At 37.5% G+C, this 23,188-nt stretch overlaps 1 protein-coding gene across 1 annotated transcript in view; it reads right to left on the bottom strand.

The window, feature by feature from the left end:
- LOC128742065 (phosphatidylinositol 4-kinase type 2-alpha) overlaps window positions 1-19,468 on the bottom strand; it is a 31,012-nt gene extending 11,544 nt beyond the window's left edge. The window contains exon 1 of the mRNA XM_053838262.1: window positions 18,570-19,468. Coding sequence (XP_053694237.1) covers window positions 18,570-19,011 — 442 coding nt within the window. The 5' untranslated portion in view covers window positions 19,012-19,468. The remainder of the gene's footprint in view (window positions 1-18,569) is intronic.
- Window positions 19,469-23,188: the final 3,720 nt, after the last annotated feature.

Below are 23,188 nucleotides of genomic sequence, written 5' to 3'. Positions count from 1 at the left end.
GGTGGTAGCTTGGCAAAGACTTTTATAACTTTTCAGGTTTGTAAACGAAACACAGCCGAAGAAAAAAGAAGGACCAGGTCTAAATTGACTTGCGACATCTCTGAGACGCCTGGCGACCTGAGAAATTGGGGACGAGTAACTCAAGATCGAGTTGAACGATGACGACTGTTTGAAACAGCACGAACCACCCCGGCTCTATGCTGTTGACGACGACGATCGCCCCGTAAATTTACCCTTGCTATAAACAGCTGGCTGTGAAATTTCGAGCATGTAAGTGTAGATCAAATTTTCTTCTGCTGGGGGGTTGGAATTAAGAATAGGTTTTCTGCTGGATGGAATTATGGAATGGTGGTACTTGAGTGGTACATTCAGAAATATTATGTTGGCGTGTTTAAAGAAAAAAGTCGATTTTATCGATTTTTTCTAGCTTGTAAAGCTGGATTACAACGTGATCTCCAATCTTCATATTTTCAAATCCAAACAATTTTTGCAGTTTTATTTAGCAGTAGTGAAAATGGAATTATTCGCCCTATTCCATAAGTTACATCCAGCAACTAGACTCGTTTCTGTCGAGTGTCGAGTATAGGAGAACGGACAGCATAGCGATGCGATAAACAACCTAAGCGAAGCAAGCTCAGCGGTTATTGTAGCGGTTTTGTAGCGATCGACTTGGTTGAGTTCCTCCACAAAATGGTGTCGCGTAAGATTTACAAGATACCAAAAGTGAATTATTCAAGCAGTGACACTCGACGTGACTTACAGAATAGGGCCCTGAAAATAGTGACTTTAGTGACTTTTTGATGGCAAAAAGTGACTTTAGTGACTTTTTGGTCAAAAAAGTGACTTTTAAGAGACCAGCTTGAAAAAAGTGACCAAGTCACTAAAAAGTGACCAACTTCCAGCCCTGCTATATATAGCAAAATTGTGTATTTTTACTATTTGTACAACTTTACAACAATACAACAATTACAAAAAGAGAATAATTGATTTTAACGATTCATATATTAGAAATAGGATTTTCCTATCTTCGCTGAAGAGATAGAGATTACTGTTTCCAGCAAAATTACTTATAATAATATGCTCTAAAACTTCGCAGAACACATGAATGTATTATATTGAAACTGAAAAAAATGAGTTTTTTATTTCACTTGTAGGGGGATTAATCAAAAGTTGAATTCCACCAAACGACAGATCTTTTAATCTCAAGAAACTCTTGCAAAGGTTCCACAAACCTAAAACCAAGATTTCCTACTCACTACTCTAGTGCGCACGTTTTGGTTCACTAATTTTGGATAACTGTGCATTTGGTGCTTTTCATTCCGTAAGGTATTGACCGGAATCCTGAACATTTTCGCAGATTTCCGTACTAAACAACCTTATTTGATTTTCTTCAACGTATCTACAAAGTTTTCTGAAGAGTAATGCATATTCTGCGCGGAATTATAAACATTACTAATTTATCTGCTCTTAATTCCGCTCACAACAAATCTTTAAACAAAACAAACAGAAAAATGAGTTATTCATAACTATTACCATAAAACAGTTAAATGTACATCTATGTACCTGTGTAGCACAAATTCATAATAAAAATAGTTTTTGGAGCAAAAAAAACCTTTCGATAATTTAGACCTCCGCTTAGAACAATTGTTAAGAAAACATTCGGAAATCACGTTTTGGTCAGCGTGCAATGAAATAGCCTTTGGTTTGGTCAGACTAGCGAAGCAAAAGTTGTCAGTTTTGAACAAAAACAATAAAGGAACATGGTATACCATGATAGTATACTTATTAATGTTTTAGTGAAATTTACTGTTGAAAAATTGATTATTAGGATGAGTGCGCGGAATAATGTGCTGCGCGGAATTACCCGCAGGCACGGTATATCTTCAAAAAATTTGTTAAAAATATTGAATATCGTCCTTATGGGTTCGTTTTAGCTGTATTCAGTGCGCTGGTATTGCAGACTCAGAAAGTCCCATGTTCTTAGGCTTCTAGGTGGAATTTTAATATTAATTTTTGATAGAATAAAAAGCGAATCAATTTCCCTTGTCAGTAGCTTTCTCACAAAAACTATTCTGGAAATGTCCCTTCATCTGGCCATGTCTAACAGCGTTCAATATATGGTGGTAAGGTAACTCCACTAGGTGTCGCTAAGGTAAACGTCTTAGCGCATAGCGCAAGAACCTTGATTGAATTGCTTCGATTCTATTTGATCACACATCCGTGCCCTTATAACAGCTAAGGTTCCCAGTACAGAACGGACAAGGCAAAACAATACAGATCAGTGAAATCTTTGGCAACTCTTACGTTAAATCCCAAATTTTTGTTCGCTTGTGCAATGACAATGACTTGTGAAACCGGAAGGACATTTGATTGTCCAAAAGTGCCACAAAATCTTTTACTACAGCCACTCTGTTGAGTTGCTCTTCAGATAGAGTATATTTCCAATAAATAAGCTTCGGTCTGATGGTATAACATGACAGACGACATTAAAAAAATTAGAAAAATAATGGCCCTAGGCTACTCCCTTGAGGTAGGCCCGAGCAGTTTGTAAAACATTGCGATTCATGACGTCCTGTTTTTACAGATAGAGCTTGACCTACAAGGTATGATTGAAATCATTCTATCCTATTGGGCGAAGCCCTAAGGCGTTCAATTTTTGCCAGTAAAATAGAGTCATCAACGCGATCGAAAGCCGCTTTTAAATCAGCATACACGGTATCGGCTTGGGCTCCTCCTTCCATGCCTCTAAAGCAATGCGAAGTAAACTGTGTTAAGTTTGTTGTTATTCAGTAGAAGTAGGCCAAACTCGTGTTTTAAGTCAGGCAGGTTTTAGGTCAGGCATTAATAATAATTTTCCCCTCCATTCTAAAAAAAATTCAATACTTTCCCCCGTCCCTCCATCAATTGTAGAACCACCGTTTCAAAAAATTCAGTTGAAAGCCAGTAACTTTTAACGCATTGAATTTGAGTAACATTTCATATAATATAACGCATATATTATGTAACCTAGTCAACATCGACAAATCGTGCCTGACTTTCAGTTGTCGTCACTTGAAACAGTCACCAACTTCAGGTGACGTTTGAAACGTTCTGTTCAACAAATGAAACTAACCGCTTCATGTATGCTGCGAAGGGAAGAGAAAGTTAGCTTCATTTCTATGTTTCTACTATGCCGGGTCCTGGTTTAGAGCACAAGAAAATTTGCGGGGCTGGTTGTACGATCCTCGTCGTCGTCAGCAGTTTAGAGCCGGGGTGGTTCGTGCTGTTTTAAGCTTCATTCAACTCGATCTTGGGTTACTCGTTGCCCATTTCTCAGACGTTTCTGAAGTTGTAGTTTTTTTTAAATAAAAAAATGTCGGTTTAGACCTGGTCAAACCATATCGCACGTTGGGTCCACAATGGCGCGTATGTTCTGAGTGCGCATTGGCAAATCCCTAAAAACTCTTGGCCTAGCAGGTGGTTATACATTGTCAGCTTCGTACGCCGGCTTATGCTTCTTGATCGTACCGTTTTGCGTAGGAAAAAGTAGCCTCGATGTTCTGCTTGAATACGTCACTTGATCTCCTCATTTGTGTAACTATCCGCGGTCACCAGCGATCCCATATATACGAACTCATCTACCACTTCTGGTTCGTCGCGGTCAACAATTACCGTCCACGAAAAGCGCACCTTGGTCTTGTTTGAGCCTCTACCATACATGTATTCGATTTTAGACACATTTATTTTAAGCCCAATCCTCCTAGCCTCCGCTTTCAATCTAATGCAAATGGCCACCGCCGTCCCTCTTACAGCCTCTCCCAACTGAGATTCGAACATAAAACATACCTCGATACCAACTGAGAGGCAAAATTTTAACATTTGTCTATTTCATTTCAATTTGATTTTTTTTGTCAAATGAAGAACACTCAATTTCAACTTAAATAGCTTTTAACTGAAAATAATTCCCCATTTTTTGAATAAACTGCCTAAGGTTAGGCAATGTCCGACTTTTTTGTAAGCCCCCTCCCCCCCTTCTCCAGGAAACTTTTCTGGCTACGCCCCTGTTACACGATAGTTGGTTACGTTTTGTTTATCGCCTTTTTTAAAGATGGGAAACATGATCGATTTTTTCCAACACGTTGGGAATGTTGCCTGATATAGTGACTGGTTGAAAATTAATTTTAGTGGAGTACACAAGGCATTTGCACACTTTTTAGCGCAATCGATAGGATTCCATCTGGTTCTGGTGATGTTGACGACTTCAACTTCTTTTGTGTAGTAAGAATGTCTTCGTCCGAAAAACTAATATTTACGATGTTCAACGTTAGTTATGATGAATTAGTCTCTGTTGAAAATACACTCGAGAAGTGCTTGAGCAAATAAGTTGCAGATATCACTTGATGTACTTGAAGTTTCGTCCGCTAGAAACATGCTGCAAGGTACCCCTTTCTGTTCACGCCGAATAAGCAAAAGAGAGGATACGTAAAGAGAATCTCTCATTTGCACCTTGGACCTTTTGACATGGTCGAGAAATAAATGGTAGGAGGAAGTTCCAGAGGAAACCACGTTTGCCTCCCACGGCCAGTTTATACTTAAAGTTTAATCGTCAAATCCAAATCAATTCTTGCTTTTTATATATAGGGGACAGACGTCTACAGTAGGACACATTTTGTCAAAAATTTAAAAAAATATGTGATGATAGCTACCAACAAGCTCTTCAATTCGGCGTTTTAGTTATAATTTAGTTATATATCATTAATTATAACCATAAATTTGAAACTGTTAGTTTGTCTCACTTATCCTCAATAGGCGGAAAGAAAGAAACAACGAGTAATAAACAGTAAGACACACTTTTGAATCGATTTAAGCCATATTTTTTGGTTATAGAGAATAGTATAGAGTGCGTGCTGCTTCTTATGTTTAGAATAAACACATTATTGCTTTGCATAAAGTTAAATGGCCCTTTAATGGTAAACTTTTAATCAAGAGTTCATTTACAGCCATCCGGATTAATTATCCAATTCTTGTAAATGCAGAATTTTTTGTATGACCGTAGTAATGACGCATTTATTTTTAGATTGAGCTCTTAGACTCTGCTTTAGGTCTGGCATAGATAACCTCCACCGTCGCAAAGTTCCTGGCTATGATATCAACGTCCAGCTCTGCGAAGGTTAGAAGTTGGCTACCTTTGCTAAAAATCATGCCTCTCGTTTCAATGACCACTCTTCCGATCGCTTCCTCAAGAGCGATATTGAAAAACATGCAGGATAAGCCATAACCTTGTTTTATCGCTCACCGGCTTTCGAAGGGACTTGACAGTATCCAGAAGATGCACATGAAACACATCCCTCAATCTGTTGTACACACTTCGATTTTTTTTTTGTAATTTTACGACTTCTGACATGCATATAATGGAACATCGCAAATCGTATAAAATTACGTGTTATTTCACTTAAAGGCTTGGTCATTCGCTTGGTTTGATGTAAAAATATATCTTTCTTTTTCATCATGAATATTCAAATGTTTTGCAAACGCGTGTGCGCACAAGAGTGAATAAGTAGCATATTTCTTTTTCTTGCACAGGAGCAATAAGCAACTAGCAATCTCTACAACTTAGCTATTGAGGGGGGTTCATTGAAGAACTGCTTCCACCTTTCGACTACTATACGCTAGTTTGTGATCAAAGTCCCTTTCTCGTCCCTCGGAATAGTTGTTCTAATTTTTCACAATCTCTGTCCTTCTTATGGTGCTCTTGCATTACTACTACTATCATACAAAAAATTCAGCATTTGCATTTAAATTTCGTTAACAGTTTTTCGAAAATATGGCCGCCTTGCAATCCGCCTCGTTATTATGAGTTTAAAAATGGAATTCGGAATTCATTTTTACTCTATCAGCATAATTCAGCACATAACCTTTACTGGATTTCTCCAGTTAACCTATCGACTGCTCTGACAATGGAAATTAAGTCTTATCACTGTGAACCTACCGATGGAGCTCTCCAACTAGGCCATCACATCACGAAAGAATAACGAGAAGGGACTAATGAAAAATGAGTAGCGAGAAAGGACTAATTCTCATTCCCATCTCTTACAACCCAACTGACGCAAGTACAGATAATTGAGTCCATACTCGTTAATTGATGTGCAGACAGATAATGCTATGATCAGAAGGTAAAATTGCTATTTTATAACAGAAAAAATAGATTTTTGGTTTCAAATCAATTAAAAAACTCTATATTTTTAGCTTCTCCCTGAGTTCTGGATTGAAGAGGAACTAGAGCACGTACCTACGCTACTTCCAATTCAACCATTGTTGCTCTTTCCCTAATTTAGCCGTTCACAAAATAGTCAGCTATGTATGTTTACAGCTATACCTATATTGCTACCGAAATGAAGCCCGTCATGCTTGGATGCTTTTACGAAAACAAACTACGCTTATTTTTGCATACTTATAGCGATTATAAAAATAGCTGCAACTACGATGCCATTCGTCCCGAATCCGGTGGTTTCCATTGATGAATCACAACGTGTTCAAATCAAGCTGACTCACATGACCCAGCATCCTTTTAGGATTTCGACGTTTATGTGTATGTTATTGACACTGAGTGCAAAAATAATTTATGTCATTTATTATAATGACCTTACAGGGTACTAGCTCTAGAAATTATGCTAGTTATTTTAGCTATATTGTAAACTACAATTCGTAACGTCTTTTGTTCCGGTGTAGCATAATGTTTTCCTCATTACGCTTGTCCGTTTTAATAAGCGGTAGATGTGACGTGTCAATTATGTATAATGAGTTGGAAGCACAAAGTGACCGCAATCATAAAATGCTTATTTGAGTTTTTTTCAGAGGTTTGTAAGATTTGCGAAATTTATCAGTTCCAATTGTAGTTGAAATAGACAACAGGTAAAATTTTTGTGCCATCTCTGATTCAATACTTAAAATTCATGCAAGTTCGAAAACATGCAAATTTTTTCAGACCCTCACTACACTTAAGATAGTATTTAGAGAAAGGATAAAATGGATATCTATTTATAACCAACTGCTACAGGAGGCTTCTGGTAAGGTATCATTTACTAAGCAAAATGCAATAGCTGCCAGATCTGCTTATTTTCCGCCAGCACCACTATTAGTGGAAAGCGGAATAACAAAAAATCGATTTAGTGTTTCCATAACCTGAGCTGTAGCCTAGCGTGTGCTTTTACAATGATAAGTTTGCAAGCTTAAGAAGCAATACTCTTCCCTGCCGTGTTCTTTGCCAACCTATCAATATAGGCACAAGTGGAAAAATGCTCTAGCCGATATGCGCCCGGCAGACACGACGATCGACGGTCAATCGCTATATGTATATGTGCGCTGACTGATTTGCATACGGCCGAATTTCCATTCAGGAAAAAGAGTAGCTGTACTTATAGTGAGTTAAATGGTCACTTTTTCCGATTCCGATTCATTTTGAACAAATTTCTCAACATACAATACAATGAGAAAGCCTTACAAGAAGTAAAAAATGAAGGATGAAATTCCCATCAACGCCGATAATCGATTTACCATTTCCTAAAAAAACTCTACCGATGCTCGAGGTCCTAAATTTTGAAAAAAGCACCTGTTTTTATTCGTGGAAAAACTAATAATATACGAACAAAGTTACGGGATCCGACCGTAACAAAACATGTTTGCAAAAACAGTGAATAGTTTTAATAGTAGTTTTCGTATGACAATATGTTAGAAAATAGTGGAAATGTCATGTCTCAAATGATTAGCAAAAGACGTCTCAATAAATATTATACAAGAGGATGTAAAATTTATTGCACTCAAGACTTTCTTGGGTCAAAGATAATATTTCTGTATATTTGTTTTTGTTTCCTCAGAGCGCTAAAAACCAATTTCCAATCATAATCTAGGAACTAGCTTTCACATTTTGTACATTTTTGGGCTACCTTTAATAATACATTATTTGTCCCATCTGAGAATGATATCATTTGAGTTAAATTAAATCAGAACTCATACTGCTATTTCACGAAACGTATGTAATAGGTATCGTTGTCGCTGATTAGATCGGAGGCTTTACAGTTGCTAGCGGTCAAACAATGCCGACAAAACCGTTACCCAGTCCAATAGAGAGACATTATGGGTTCACAAACCCTACCCGTATGTTCCAGTTTGCGCTGCTATCAGCAGAAAATGGTAGTGGAAGAAATTGTACCGTGAAGTGAGAATATAAATAGGCACATAGAGTGAGCGGTGCATTCGCTTTAACATTAGCGTACAGAATAGCAGCGCAGTTTTGTTTTAATTTTTTGCACAAACCGTTAGATGCATATCCAACTAAATGTCGTGACGAAAATATTTGATCTACGTTTTAGACCGAGAAAATTCAATTAGGCTTATAATATATCTAACATGACCACGCTACATGACGGCAACCGAAGCACAGATCTAAAATTGTCCAAAAGTGCGGTATAATCGAAAAACAGAATTTTGCCATCCTCATTGATTTTAGCACTTGACAAGATAAACGCGCCAACGATATCTGACGACCATTTGATTTGACGACAAATTTGACTATTCTGCATGTGACTATGAGATATTGAACTGTGTTTTTGCGTAAGTGGACTGGGATATTCGGCTTTCTAATATCGATTCTATGAGCTTTTTATGATTGATTAGCTAGACGTAGTCGCTTGACATTTGCCTAAAAAGAGAAGTATTGGTTTCCGCTTTCAAGCAACCGTGGTGAACTTGTAAAGTATTTGGAAAACTGAACCACAAAGGATATATGCTTTTTTCAACAGCCAGCACGGTTTCATGAAGTAAGACGCAACAATGTCTAATGGCGGGTTAGAATGTAACCACAAAAATAATCATAATTTTTTCGTGTAATTACGACTGCTTTCAAGTGTGTCGCATTACTAAAAGATATTAATCGTATACTAGTCTACTAGGTAGACATACAGCTATACTAATCAACGGTACACAGCACACATAAAATAAAGAATTGGCATGTAACAGGTGACAACTAAAATTTTGCATTTTTTTCTCAAGCTGTCAAAAAAAGACAAAGATACATAAAGATCTGATTTACCGAAATTAAAGATACATTATCCATTGTAATCGGCTGTTCGGCGAAGCTTTCGTTTGACGTCGAAACAGGAGCATTGTACGGCCGTCATGTCAACTTTGCGAATGCATCTCTTGATTCTACCAATCAACTGTTTGCAATTCATGGCTCTCCAGTTATTTTTGTACACCAAGGAACTCAGAATCCCGAAGAAATCTTCGATTGGGCGCACTGAGACAGATGTTACGGGTCGTGGTTTTTGGGTAAAAATGGGATCGAATGGGTATTCAGGAACGTTTGTGTTTTTTTGGCGTAATGCGATGATACTCTATCCGGACAAAACACGTACTGTCCATCTGCATGATGTTTTTGTAGAAACGGGATCAAAATTTTGTTCAAACATTCGTCTGGTACATCTTAATTGATAGCCAAACCAGAGGGCTTGTTGTTGAACAAAAAAGAAAGAGAAAGATGTCCTTCTGCGTCCATAATTTTAGCCAGTCTTCCAGTACATTGCATGCGAATAGTTGTTGGGCATCTTAGGATATGGTAAACAATCGAAGCCGCAACATATTCGCTTTTTAAATGTTGTACTGTAAACTTTTTCCCGAGATTTCTGTGGAAATTCGTAGAAGTGTACAACGCGCTCGCGGAATGCTTCTTGTTTTGACGCCGTTTTAAGCAAAACTTGGCAAGTATAATCAAAACAAAAAATACTGACAGACAGAAAGACGATAGAAAGAGCTAACAAATACACACTCTCATTTCTCCGTGAGCTTGTTTGCTGTTGAGTATAGGGGCCTCAAAAAAAATCCAAAATTTTAGTTGTCACCCGTTATTAGACGAAGAATCCTTGTCCGATCACAAGCATATTATATTTGATTATGAAGCTATTTAACAACTTAAAGAAATTATAGAAAGAGTTCCTGGTACCTGGGAACAAACTGGGAGAAGTATAATTTGAAACTGAAGGTTGCAATGATGAGCTTGAAAGGTTGCTCAAGAACATATAATGAACTTGAGGACAACTCAAAACAACTTTCAAACCTGATGCAACAAGCTGATTACGAAAGCTGTTCTGCAAAGGAACGCTCTATGAATAGAGATGAACATTGGTGTAACAAAACTTAGGAGAAATTTCACAAGAAACCCCGGAAGATATTTAACCGGCCCAAATGAACAAAACAGTGGGAGGAGTAGGAACAAACTCAGACTGCCTATAATAGAAAAATACGAAGATCTAAGAAGATTCATTGAAGGCATACAAGAACATTGAAAATACTCGCTAAAGATCATTCACCTGGGCTAGGTACTATAAAAAAAAAGAGATTGGCTACTAGCTCTACTAATGAAACATTAGAGTTAATGATGAGAACACATTTTCCCTGTTAAATCATTAATTCATGCGAAGAGGATTCAATCCAAGGCATCGAGGAATGATGTTTGTAAGCATCTTTGGCCAAAAAAGTGAAAGGTTACATCAGAGACCCTACCGCCTATTGACGTAGGACTACGCAGAGCTGTTATTTATAAATATACTTTTACTAGTAGTACTATAAATATACTTTTTTTAGTTCTTGGGCTGCAGTTTATGATACGAAAAATAAATGATTACATAACGGAAACTGGATACGTTTTATATGCTTATAACAAATCCATTTTCTAAAAGACCTTAGAGATCAATTTAACCATTGCATTGATTATATGAGAGTTTTAGTAAGAAGTTTTCCCTACAGAAATACTTACATCAACCGATCAAAAAAATCTTTGCATTGAAAAAAATACAGAAAATAATAGATATTTTGGGTTCTTAACGACGTTAGCTTTTTCAAAATTGATTTAGAATAAAACGGTCGATTTAACTAATTATCACTTGATGTGATATTTCTTTATAATAAAAAGTTTTGCTGAATTTGTTGTACAAAGCACTACAATTGTATAGAAAGTTTTACGGAACGGATCGAGTTTAAAAAATGTCTAGCAAATTTAAAACAAAACTCGAATTGAATAACTGAAAAGTGCCTTCCAAATGAAGCTTGGAACACAAACATAAATTAACATTTTTAACAGGTTTCGGTGATACCTTTAGAACTTGATGAGCTAATTTCGGTGAAAAGAAAATTAATTCTACGACTTCTTCAATCATTATTTGGTGGTTCTTAAAGAGGCTTATTGGTGGATAATTTATAAAACTTTTGCAACAATCACTTAGGCTGACCATTTCGCGAAATTTTTAACTTTTTGGTTAAAATTTGATAGTTCGATGGTTTTTCGAAAATAACCCTGCTCGGGAGCATGGTTAGTTTTGACAGTTCGATGGTTCGCTTCTGAGAGCCAATGAGGTATGCCACGGATGAGGAAAGAGCTTCCCTTGGTTTCACTGATTTTTTCTAGAATTTTTTTTCACCAATGTATGGATGTTTAACATATAACAAATTTGTTTATTCAACCCGAAATGAAATGAGATAAATTTTATCTATCAAATAGGAGCAAATGAACACCAAAAATTCATCCAATTCCAAACTGAACTCTATATATAAATTCGCTGTTATAGAAACATATCTTCATCCTCACCTTATATATGCTCTCATTGAGCAAAACAACTATCAATCTGTCAAATACACGGTCCTGCTAGGCAGCCATGTTTTTGGAGTCAACATCTAACCATTTTCGTAAATGAAACAGCATGACACCGCTATACGTTCTCTTCGTTTCACTCTGCAAAGCCGGTATGCTGGCAGACGAGTAGTATTTTCAAATCTTAGCCTGATTTTTGCAGGGGGCTGATATGACGTCACATTTTCGATGCTGACATGAAAAAGGCGGCAAACGCAAAACGATTTCACAAAACGAATTTAACTAACCATTTTTACAGTTTCATGTGTTTCGCATCAACTGCCTGCTTGATATTGGCTATGTGATGCTAAAACCATGGCTCAAATCAAACTAAAACTAACAAAATTTAACAATTTACACATCCGACTCGGTTGTCAGCTTGAGCCCATCTATGAAGCTGTCAGCTTGGGCCCGCTCTATGTTGGCTACGTTTTTTTGTACAGGTTGGTATTGGAAGTGTCATTCCCGTGGATTTTTGCAAATAATGCCCACGCCCGCAGTAGATGTTGGCTACTGTCAAACCAGGCCGGTGACATCCCTATATGAATGCGCAGGGTTTGTTTGTAACACAAATTTTGAGCCCGTCTTGTTTCGAGCCCACAACAAACTTCGCTTCAAACACATGTGTCAAACACATTGAGTAGGGATAGGGTTGCCAGTCCCTTGGTCAAATATGAAATGGTTCGCATTCTGAACTGATTTTAACCACTCGAGGAAAAATAACTATCGAACTGTCAAATTTTAACCAAAAAGTTAAAAATTTCGCGAAATGGTTCACAGCCTTAGAATTACCAAGTACACAGCTAACAGCTACCATGCATACGATTAGAGGTGACAAGTCTCTCGGTAGGAATTCGTTGGAGATACTCATTTCGTCTGAAGAATTACCAGTGTAAGAGTGGACCTGCTTCAGAACCTTATATATGTGTATTGTGTCTTCAAGAGTGATACCACAGAACAGAAGTGGAAGTAGAAATCCAAACACGTACATGCTACTTTCTACAGATACTAGCGAACCTGGCGGCAGCGAGTCACTTTTTCTACTTATATTGCTGTTATTTGCTTCTATGCGAAAACCTTCCCAAAGAAAAATAAAAACAAAAAAGACTCTGTTACCAGTGTTGATCGCCGAATCGTTCGGACTTCTGCTTCTGTTCTGTGGTGATAGCCTTGGTAATGTTTTCAGCCTTGTGTGACTTTTGCCATTAATTTTCGGCGCTAGTCGCTAGTCGCTAGTCAAAATTCACGTACTAGGTATACATTTGAACGTTTCGCAGAAACTAATTGTTTGATCAAGTAATCTCTGTTTCGTTAGAACAGGGATTCAAAGTTCGTCCTTTTTTCAAATTCTATCTTTTCATCATGTACGTAACTAAAGGGCGTGGTTTGTCGATGCACTACTAGCAGGCCGCGAAAATGTTACTGTTTTTGCAACACGTAGCAACGAAAACTGATAGTGTTTTGTGTTGCATTTCAAGTTGTCTGGAAGGACTCAGCATAAAAGGAAAAGCTGAGGAATTGAGATGTTAAATATCCAATATCCAATAAAATGGCAATAATTAGACTAAATGGTTATAAAAACGACGGATTTCACTCTCACATCTACCTGATAAATGCAATGGATGTATCGATTTCATACCCGAAAATGCTCAAACGTGATTTGCTGGAAGCTCATGTAAATTCACTAAAATTGTTCAACTTTATGTAGAACTTTAAGCAGTTAGCTGTGAAAATCCATCTTTTTGTAAAAACCACAGAGTATAGGCCCACGTTTTGTGAATCGATTGGTATGCAAACCACCAAAATCCGTACAGAACTGACTGAGTTGTTGTCGTTCAAAATCTATCACTTTTCGTGTCACGATCATTTTGTTCATTGTTTTCGCAGCATGCATCTTATTAAAGTAAGACGTAGTCCTACGTCATAATTTTTACGAAAAGTAAAGTTGAATGGGCGATTGACACCTTTCAAATCACCGGATAGGGATGGAATTTTTCCTGTACTACTACAGAAGGGCAAGGCATTTTTAACGCCCATTCTAACAAACCGTTTTCAGCCAAGCCTAATATTAGGCCACATGCAAGCAGCATGGCGACAAGTACGGTTCACGTTCATCCCGAAAAAATGATTGATGAGCATATTAATCATCATACTTAGTCATATATCCTTTCAGTAAATATCTTCAGTAACAGCAGTACAAACTGTTGTAAGAAAACAGGAAAAGTCTTTTGAAGCGAGAGAAATAGCACTAGCAGCCTTCCTTGACATAGAAAGCGCATTTGATAATTCTTCTCATAATTCAATGATTACGGCTATGATGAAATTTGGTTTCGATATATCATTTATCCACTTAATTAGCGAAATAATAAAAATAAGAGAGATATCAGCAAACCTTGGAAGCTTATCTATAGGTGTTACAGTAGTAAAAGGGTACCCGCAATATCACTTTTACTATGGTCTTTAATAGAGAAAAATTACATTGAATAACATGAAATTGAAAGGAACACTTTTGATACTTTCAGATACTGTCAAATACCTTGGAGTATTTCTTGATTGAAAACTTAATTAAAACACACATCTAGAGCAAGCAGTAAACAAATGTACAAATGAATCGTTTATTTGAGAAACCCCACAAACGCCATTTTTATGAAAATTGACTTTTTAACAGTTTTCGAATCCTTGAGGAGATCCACACCTTCCCTCAAAATTCCAGAAAAAGTTAGTTCCACGAACCCCTTTTAATTGGGGTTGCAAATATCCGTTTGTTTGAGAAACCCCAAATATCCATGTTTCCGGTAATCACCTAGAGCGGCGCTGCGATCGGTACAAAATTATCGTTCAATATTTACGTGCAATGTTGTAAGCAGTATTCGCAACACAATTCAATAGTATATAAATGTCTTCGGAATCGAAAAATTACGAGTTGGAGACAGACAAAAAGAAGAAACATAGTTTTCGGCGGACTACATAATACAAGGCGAAAGCTATTAAAAGTAAAAGAACGGCGTATAAAATCGAAAAGAAAAGGATGTTTTAGCTGAAAAAGTTCGAGCTGATTGCAAATGCAGATAAGCTTGGATTAGTTAGTCGACAAGATAAACGTAAATAAATCGTACTTGTAATCTAGATACAGTGAAAACTGAAGCAATCTCGTTCCAGAAATCGACAGACTAAACTATCCATGCGTTTCTCACAAAAGCAGTAACCTACCATTTACTATACAATGTTAATAATAGCACAATATATAAATAAAAGGTTTAATCTTCTATTTATCTTTTTTGTTAACTCGTTGCTTTTCCTAATGTAAGTAATCCGTCGAGCTCTCCAGAGTAACTGTAAAATCAATAGTTTATCATTTCGAAGTATTTAAGGTTCTGTTCACGTATCTCCATTTCCGTTTGGTATAACGTAATTTGAGAACAGGCCCTTATTTTCAGATTCTGTTCCATAATCATAGCACGGTTGTTAACCAAGATTTAAAATATTTATTTTCTAGTTATAATATCTTTAATTACCACTAGCAAAGTATCAAGGTATTCTATTCGATGTGCATTCGTGTTACTGTGGTCCATTTATGCAATTCAAAAACCGCCGTTATTCCATTTACCTTTTATTTTTTAATAGATAAATGCAAACCATGATAAAAATTTGGATTAAAAAAGTACAACACTTTTTCTAAAACTTGTATTATTCTACTTCAAAATTTTTAATAAATAATATTTAGCGCCCCTTCCCTCGTCTTCTTCTTAACGGTACGTACTTTTTTAACATCCTCAGTGATATATGGTAGCAAATTACATACTATGAGCATGGAAAGATCACTAGTTTGAATAGAAACGACCAAAAACTACTTAAGTGCACTGTCAATTTCTCGTTTGTTTGAGAAACCCCAAATATCCATCAACTTTAAAGCCTTGTAATTTCAACTAGAATCATTATTTTGATAAAAAGATTAGTCTACATAATGTATTTTAGATATTATCATAGAGCCTCATACCACAAAATATAAGGATTGGTTCAAAATTTTGAGAAAATCAGTTTTTTGTTGTTTTCCAACAATAGTGTCGAGTGGACTTGTGGGGTTTCTCAAACAAACGATTCAAATGCATTGTGGATAGATAAAAGAACTTGAGACCCAGTATTACGTATGCTTCGTTGGTCTGGTGGCCAAAAACAAAAGAGACGGCTTTCTAAAAAAAGGTTAGAAGAACTTCAAAGGCTAGCCACTCTCTCAATAACAGGTGAAGTACACCATCGAAGGCATTGGATGTTTTACTTTATATACTTCCATTGTATCAGTTTATACAATTAAAAGTTGAAAAAAGTGCTCTGAGGATCAAACGATCTATGGACCCCTTTGAATGTGATTTTACAGGTCATCTCAGTATTCTTAAAACTGTTAGTATTGATACTCTTATTATCAATAATGAGAACTGGAGAATAAAAAATATAATGTTATTCGAATATTTCGTGTATTTGGACTTAGGCGTGATTCATGGGATAATGTTGGTCTCGATCTTGGCTCAGGCACGATGTTTTCTACACAGATGGTTCTAGAATCTAGAAAGTGGGTGCAGGAGTAACTGTCCAGGAATTGACGTGTCAATACTTATGGGCAGATTGCCAACTATGTTTAAAGCTGAAATATACACAATACTACAATTTATGATTGTGTGCTTGCGCAGGAACTATAGCCATTTAAATATAAGCATAATGTCCAACAGCCAAGCAGCTCTAAACGCTCTAAAGTCGGCGAGATACACATCAAAATTCATTCGCTCTAAAAATTGTCTTGTAGCCAAGTCAACTTGTACTGGATCACTGTGGAATCGAGGAAAATGAAAGAGCCTATGCGGTTGCAAAACTTGGATCATCTAATCAATTCGTAAGACTTGAGCCCTTCTGTGGCTTATCTGCTTCTTTCGTAACACTTACATTGATAGGCAGTTTATCCCTCCAAATATTTCAATGACCTGCAAAAGCCTAAAGCTTCCGAAGAAAGATCTAAGCATTTATACTGGTCTTATAACAGAACACTGTCCGAGTCGCTATCATCTGAAGCTTATGGGAAAACTTCAAGATGATATATGTCGCTTCTGTGGCACAGAAAAAGAAGTTCGGAACACCTGTTATGTCGATTAGCTTGTTTCACATCTCACATAAAAAGGGCTCGAGTGCTCGCAAGACGAACACGAAACACATCACACGCCCCAAACTTTCCGTGATCAGTCGCGTGTCTTTCAGTTGACCACACCGTACAATTACTCGTCTAACAATCCAGCTGACGTTTATTTGAATCTTGACTGGTAGGTAGACACTGTTAGAGTCAGTAGGATCGTAGTACTAGCCTTGCAATTGTCTGGTATATTTACAGTTTACTGCGAAGTCTGAACATAACATTAGAACGTCGAATTCTACAGCTTTGCTATGGTCAGTCGCATCAGTCTATCCGAAGATCCCTGCTCATTGCTGAAGTCGATAAATATGCGATAAAAGCCAAAGTTGGGTGCTAATTCCGTTATCGAAATTGACCTTCTGTTTTTATACGACAGACTTCGCAACCAGCAGTTAGAATACAGGACAGTGCGGGGTCAGTGCTACGATCCTGTTGACTCTAACAGCCTATCCCAAAGAAGGACAGCACATTCGGTAGCTTCTACTCCTCCCATATCTTAGCAATTACCCAGTATAATGCCGTTGTCAGCGTTCACTGCCGTGTTTGTAGAGCTCTGTTTGTAATTCGTCCTTATTGGCGGTTGTGTTGGTCTTTAGCAATCCTATTTCTTATTCAATCTGTTGGATATCTAGTGTTGGCACGCTACTATCTTTCACGTTTCTTTTTCGTTTCTCCTTCTTTGGCATCGGCGTGAGCATTAGCCCGGAGTAGTTGTTCTAATCCTTTACCATATCTGACCTCTTTTTGGGGCGCTTTTTCCTTCTCATGGTCGTCGTCTCTTTAGTGCACCACCGTAGGGTTCGACACAGCGACACTTGTTGGTTTCATTTTACTCGAAATGCAGCTTGAACAACAGTCCCCTATAATCAGAACATGTCAAAATTATTTTCACTATCCGGTATTTAGTCGCCGTGATAAACGGTACAATGCCCACTCATTTAGCATAAGCCAGTCCGTAGAAATTTCGATTAAAAATTGTCCTGGTATGCTGCAAAATCAAACAGAAAGCATTTCTTGTTCTAATATGTCAATACCCTCCCTCTCCTACTTTCTATAAAGAGGTGTAAATGAACCGGTGAATTACCATAAAGGAAATGCGTCAGTTAGTACTAATGTACCAGTATTTGTTGGTTGTTGCTGTGATACGGTAACAAATAAATTCGTCTCGTAACTGTGACATATGGTAGGTACGATTATAAACTCAAACAATTTACAGCTCAGTGATAGTGATCTTTTTACTTTAGCCAGTCCAAAAGAAAATAATACTCTCACTTGTTTTGTTTACTTTCTGCAATCAGGTTCTCTTCGGAAAAATTGGTGCAGGGTTGTGCGTTGGATATACTTAGTTAGTGTTCGACTCAAAAAAAGTCATTAAATAAGAACATGCTGTTCAACTGGATTGCAAATCAGCAGATTATTAAACCTTCAAGCCGTTCGTTTGCACAGTTAAGCCGAAAAATAGCGGAAATAGATGATCACGCAAAAGTCAAGGTCATTTTGAGATAGGATTTAGGTAAAACCATGTTTATCAGTATGAAATAACAAAAAATACCGGTTTCTGATATTGCTCCTAGATTGATAACAATGAGCTGTAATAATATCGTTTTCTTCTAGTGTGCAGTACACGGATTGGAACGATTAATTTGTTGCCCTTTTCCGGAGCGCCACCGTGACTCATATTACGCATTGCGAATGACTCAAGTGTGTCACAAGTAAATATTGTATTTCACTAACCTGGAAATTGGTTGTAGGTGATTTCGTGTTCTCGGCCACCTAGCAGAGGCTGAGACTCTCGGTCTATGCTGCTATCCAGCGTGATGCCTTCGAAATGCACTTCCGGAATAATGGACACCGAACAACTCGCGGCTGCCACTTCTTCCGAGGTCGAGAAAGATATTACACTTTGTTTTTCGCAGTCTGCTGGCGATTCGATGTTTATCTCATGCTGTTTGGTTTTGTTCTTCTCTGTTTCAATGTTCGTCAAACGAGTTTGGGTCGATGCCTCTCTTGCTGTTACCCCAAACACTACCCCGTTCGATAAAGATTTCTTTGACGTTTTCTGACTTTGCTTGCTGGAAGATTCTTTTTCTCGGTGTACAACAGCAACAGAAACAGAATTAATTGGATTCGTGTTGGTTTCCTCGAAATCCAAATTGACTAGCTGTTCGTCTGTCATCGGAACTCTGCTGGATGCTTCGGTTGATGCTGTTTCGTGCCGGAAACACCATCGACTCACCGAAATCTAAAGCTATCGGTAGTACTCTTTAACTACATTCAATTACGAGAAGGAACGAAACACTAGCTGCGATTTGAAATCATTATCAAAACCTTTCACTTGATTAAAAGCGACAGACCAAAATTATCTCTACTACTAATGAACGATGTCTTCTATATTCCTACAGCGGAACTGATAAGGTCGGTTCACCACAGAATGGTTTTCCGAAAAGAGAAAAACCGACGTGCCAATCAAAACGATTGCTCACTAATTCGTAGCTACTTTGCACTGTACAAACTTATCCTTGAAAGTTTTTGCACTATCTGGTATGGTAATAGTACACTAAATAAACCCACGCACAAAAACAGTTTTACAAAAAATAAATGGCTATTTTCCAACGCGATTCTATAGCAGTTTGCACTGTCCGTACGGAGATTTTTTTCGTCTTCTTTTTTCTTGATGACAGCTGGCCGTGAAAATCATAAAAATTCATAGAATTAAAGAAACGTCATTGCTGATCAAAGCACTTTGAGTGAAAAGGTACAATACGGACAAGTATTGCGATTAATAGGCGTTTTGACATGCTATCGCCCGCTTGGAGGCGCTGCATAAAAAAGTGATGAAAAGTACAATCGCTGTCAAACTCCATACATTTTTGAAAAAAGCTGAAATAAAATACAGTTTTTGATTAACCTTTTCAATTGTCAGGATTTTAGGTAGCGAAATATTGGAAGAAATTTGTTTATTTACGCTAAGGTAAGTGAAAATATTCGAATTAATTAACTTCATGGCAGAAAAATGTTAATGTTTGGTTTTGATCCGGATGAAACAAAAGTACATAGAACTAGCTGTAAAGTTTATACATGTCCGGGATAGAGAATCACCAATTATAGGCGTTTTTGCTATCACCCGCTTGGAGGCGCTGCAAACAAAAAGTGATGAAACGTAAAATCGCTGTCAAACTCCATACATTTTTGAAAAAAGCTGAAATAAAATGCAGTTTTTGATTAACCCTTTCAATTGTCAGGATTTTAGATAGCGAAATATTGGAAGAAATTTGTTTATCTACGTTAAAGTAAGTGAAAATATTCGAATTAATTAACTTTATGGCAGAAAAATTTTAATGTTTGATTTTGTACCGCATGAAACAAAAGTAATAGAGTCAGCTGTAAATTAAATCGCTGCATTAAATCGTTTCGGTATCTTCAACGCACTTTTTCGTTGCATTCCAAGCAATATGTGCACCGAAGAAACCGAAATCATTTAAGCCAAAATAGCATTTTTATGAGCGATTGCGTACTTATTGATTGGACAATCTTCCTTGTAACCAGCAATATCGATCTGGAAAATTTTTACCGCAGCGAAATCGTTTCCCGATTCCAACTTCATTTCTAGATAGAATTAACAAAAGGACGAATGTCGCAAATGTAAACAAAACGGGTGAGAGTTATTTTTTGCTGGACCAGCATAGGAAAATCAACCCTCACTCAGTTTGTTTACGCTTGCGACATTCGCCCTTTTGTTAATTCTATCTTCAAGTGTACAGTCATATATTGCGACATTTGCACCTATTTAGACTTACACGTTTACACGTTTATCACAGTCGAATTTCGCAAAAGATTTCGCTCATGGAAAATGAAGTAAAAAAGAAAGAAAAAGAAGTCAAACTCATAAGTTGATTAAACTAAACGCCACTCTAGTGTCAGAATAACAGTGCAAAATGCAGTATGTTTCATTAAATGATTATCACAGTAGTCTAAATAGTCATAAAGGTGGCAATACCTTAAATCTTTTATTTATAAATAAAAGCCTTTGATACAGCTGCATCACTCTTTGTCTGAAAACATCAAACTTTGGCCAAACTCATCGCGTCATTTTGGTAGCAACTTTGATTGCTCCTAAATAGCATTTGTAAGGTTTTGAGTTTATGATTTAGAGCTTTGCTATGCGATGTGTACGAGAATGTTTTCACCGTTTTCACGTTATAGGGATACGTGTTTTGTTTGCCATGCTGAGGTATACCTATAGGTATGAGGTATATATACCACGTTGCGTAAACCAACGCGGTATTGTAACGACCGACGAACCGACATCTTTTCTCATTCTTTAGAAAACTTGTGTTTAAATATTTGAATTAAAGTACCTTGAACAGCACAGCGAATCACTAATTTATCTCACTACAAGCGCATTATGTATCGACGGGGAACACAGTAGGGCACGGTAGGGTATTTTCAGCCCATTGACAAAATTATTTTCTATTTGTAGAATATTCAAAGACATACCGAGTTAATTTTGATATTTAGGCATGTTTTCGTTAAAACAAACAGCATTTTGCATAAGGGACCAGTGCAATTGGCAAATAGTCGAAACTTACTAGAATTACTTAGTTTTGAATTTCCGTGGTAGCCGTAGCCAGACGGTTTACTTCCATTTTTCGGGACAACAGCAGAAATGGATTTCTGTCTGTCTGTCCGTATGTTCCTTATAGAATCTAAAACTACTGAACCGGTCGGCGTGAAAATTTGCATGTAGGGGTTTTTGGGGGCGGAGAAGTTTCTTATGATGGTTAGAGACCTCTGCCCCTACTAAGATGGGGGGGGGGGGGGGCTCCCATACAAATGAAATACAAATTTCTGCATAACTCGAGATCTAATCAAGCAAATGGAACAAAATTTGGCATGTGGGTGTTTGAGGAGACAATAATTTTTTCCATGGTGAATTGAGATCCCTCCCCTCTTTGTGAGGGGAATTATGACCCCTCTCTCCTTCAAGAGAGGGAGCTCATAACTCAAGAACTAATCACGCAAATGGATCCAAATTTGGCATGTGAAGGTTTTTGGGGGCAAGAATTTTTTCTATGATGAATTAGCACCCCTCCTCTTTTTAGGAGGGGGGCTCCCATACAAATTGAATATGGATTCTAATCTGTTCTAATCTCTATTATTTGTATGCCAGAAGGGCATTGGGTTAAAATATATGTCCCATAACCCAAACAAGAAATCGTTTCAAATTGATATTCTGAAGATAGATAAAACATTCATTTAATATGTATTGAAGGGTTATTATGCTTTGGACGGCTCTTGATTACAAGAATAATTTATTTTCTAAACTTTGCACTATCCGAGTTCCACGAGGTGAGATTGTGCCAAACTATAACGATCGGTTCGGTGTGGTAAATTTTCATTCGCGACTACGAAGCTGAATCGCACTTATACGAAATCCCATGCCGAACTGTCATTGTATGAATGATGACAAAAGCAAAAATACTTCCCACTTCTTTTTTCTCACATAAAAACCAAATAAATATCAGCAACTTCGTAGTCGCGAATACACAACAAAAATACGTCAGTGTAGGCATCAATGTATTGCTTACTAGAAGATACAATATTTTGACAATTTTGATTATATTTTTTGAAACGGTGGTTCTACAATTGATGAAGGGACGGTAGGGGAAAGTAATGAAGAATTTTTGAATAGAGGGGAAAGAGTGGAAAGGTGAGAGTGGGGGGGGGGGGGGGTTAACTGATAGCTACGCTTAACAAGTTGTCATTGCGACTCCTACCTTCTGTCCAATGCTGGTGCATTCAAGTTTAATCTAACCTTGTTTTTACTGGCGGGACGACGACACTATGCAGGCCCTTGCGGCTTATGAGGTACTGCGTGTGACGCTGTTCGGCTGTCAGCGTGGTAGTAGCGATCCACACCGCAGGTTTTCGGGAAAGGGGTCCGTTCCTATGAAATAGACTAAACCTTGTGTTTTTAGTCTTGACCTTGAAATGCCGTCGTCCCGCCAGTAAAAATAAGGTTAGATTATACTTCTCGGTCGGTAGTTTCTACAGTAGACGGAGGAAGATGCACAATTTGTGTCTAAAAGTAACCCAACCCATTAGGGATGGGAATCGAAAGCCAAAGTATCGATATTTGGTATCGCAATATATCGGACCGATCCGATACTGAGTAATGAGTATATCGCAACCAAAACATCGATACTTCGATATTCACCGATATCGGAACGTGAAATATTCAGAAAGTTTTCAGATACGATCCGTCACACGCTTGCGATGCGGCCACCTGCCTCGTTTATGTCGCCGGCATCTCCGTTCCTCCAAGATATCGTATACGTTCCACTCGACAATGT

Source organism: Sabethes cyaneus, chromosome 3, assembly GCF_943734655.1.
Source record: "Sabethes cyaneus chromosome 3, idSabCyanKW18_F2, whole genome shotgun sequence".
Classification (NCBI taxonomy): Eukaryota; Metazoa; Arthropoda; class Insecta; order Diptera; family Culicidae; genus Sabethes; species Sabethes cyaneus.
This window is presented reverse-complemented; position numbering and strand designations above follow the sequence as displayed.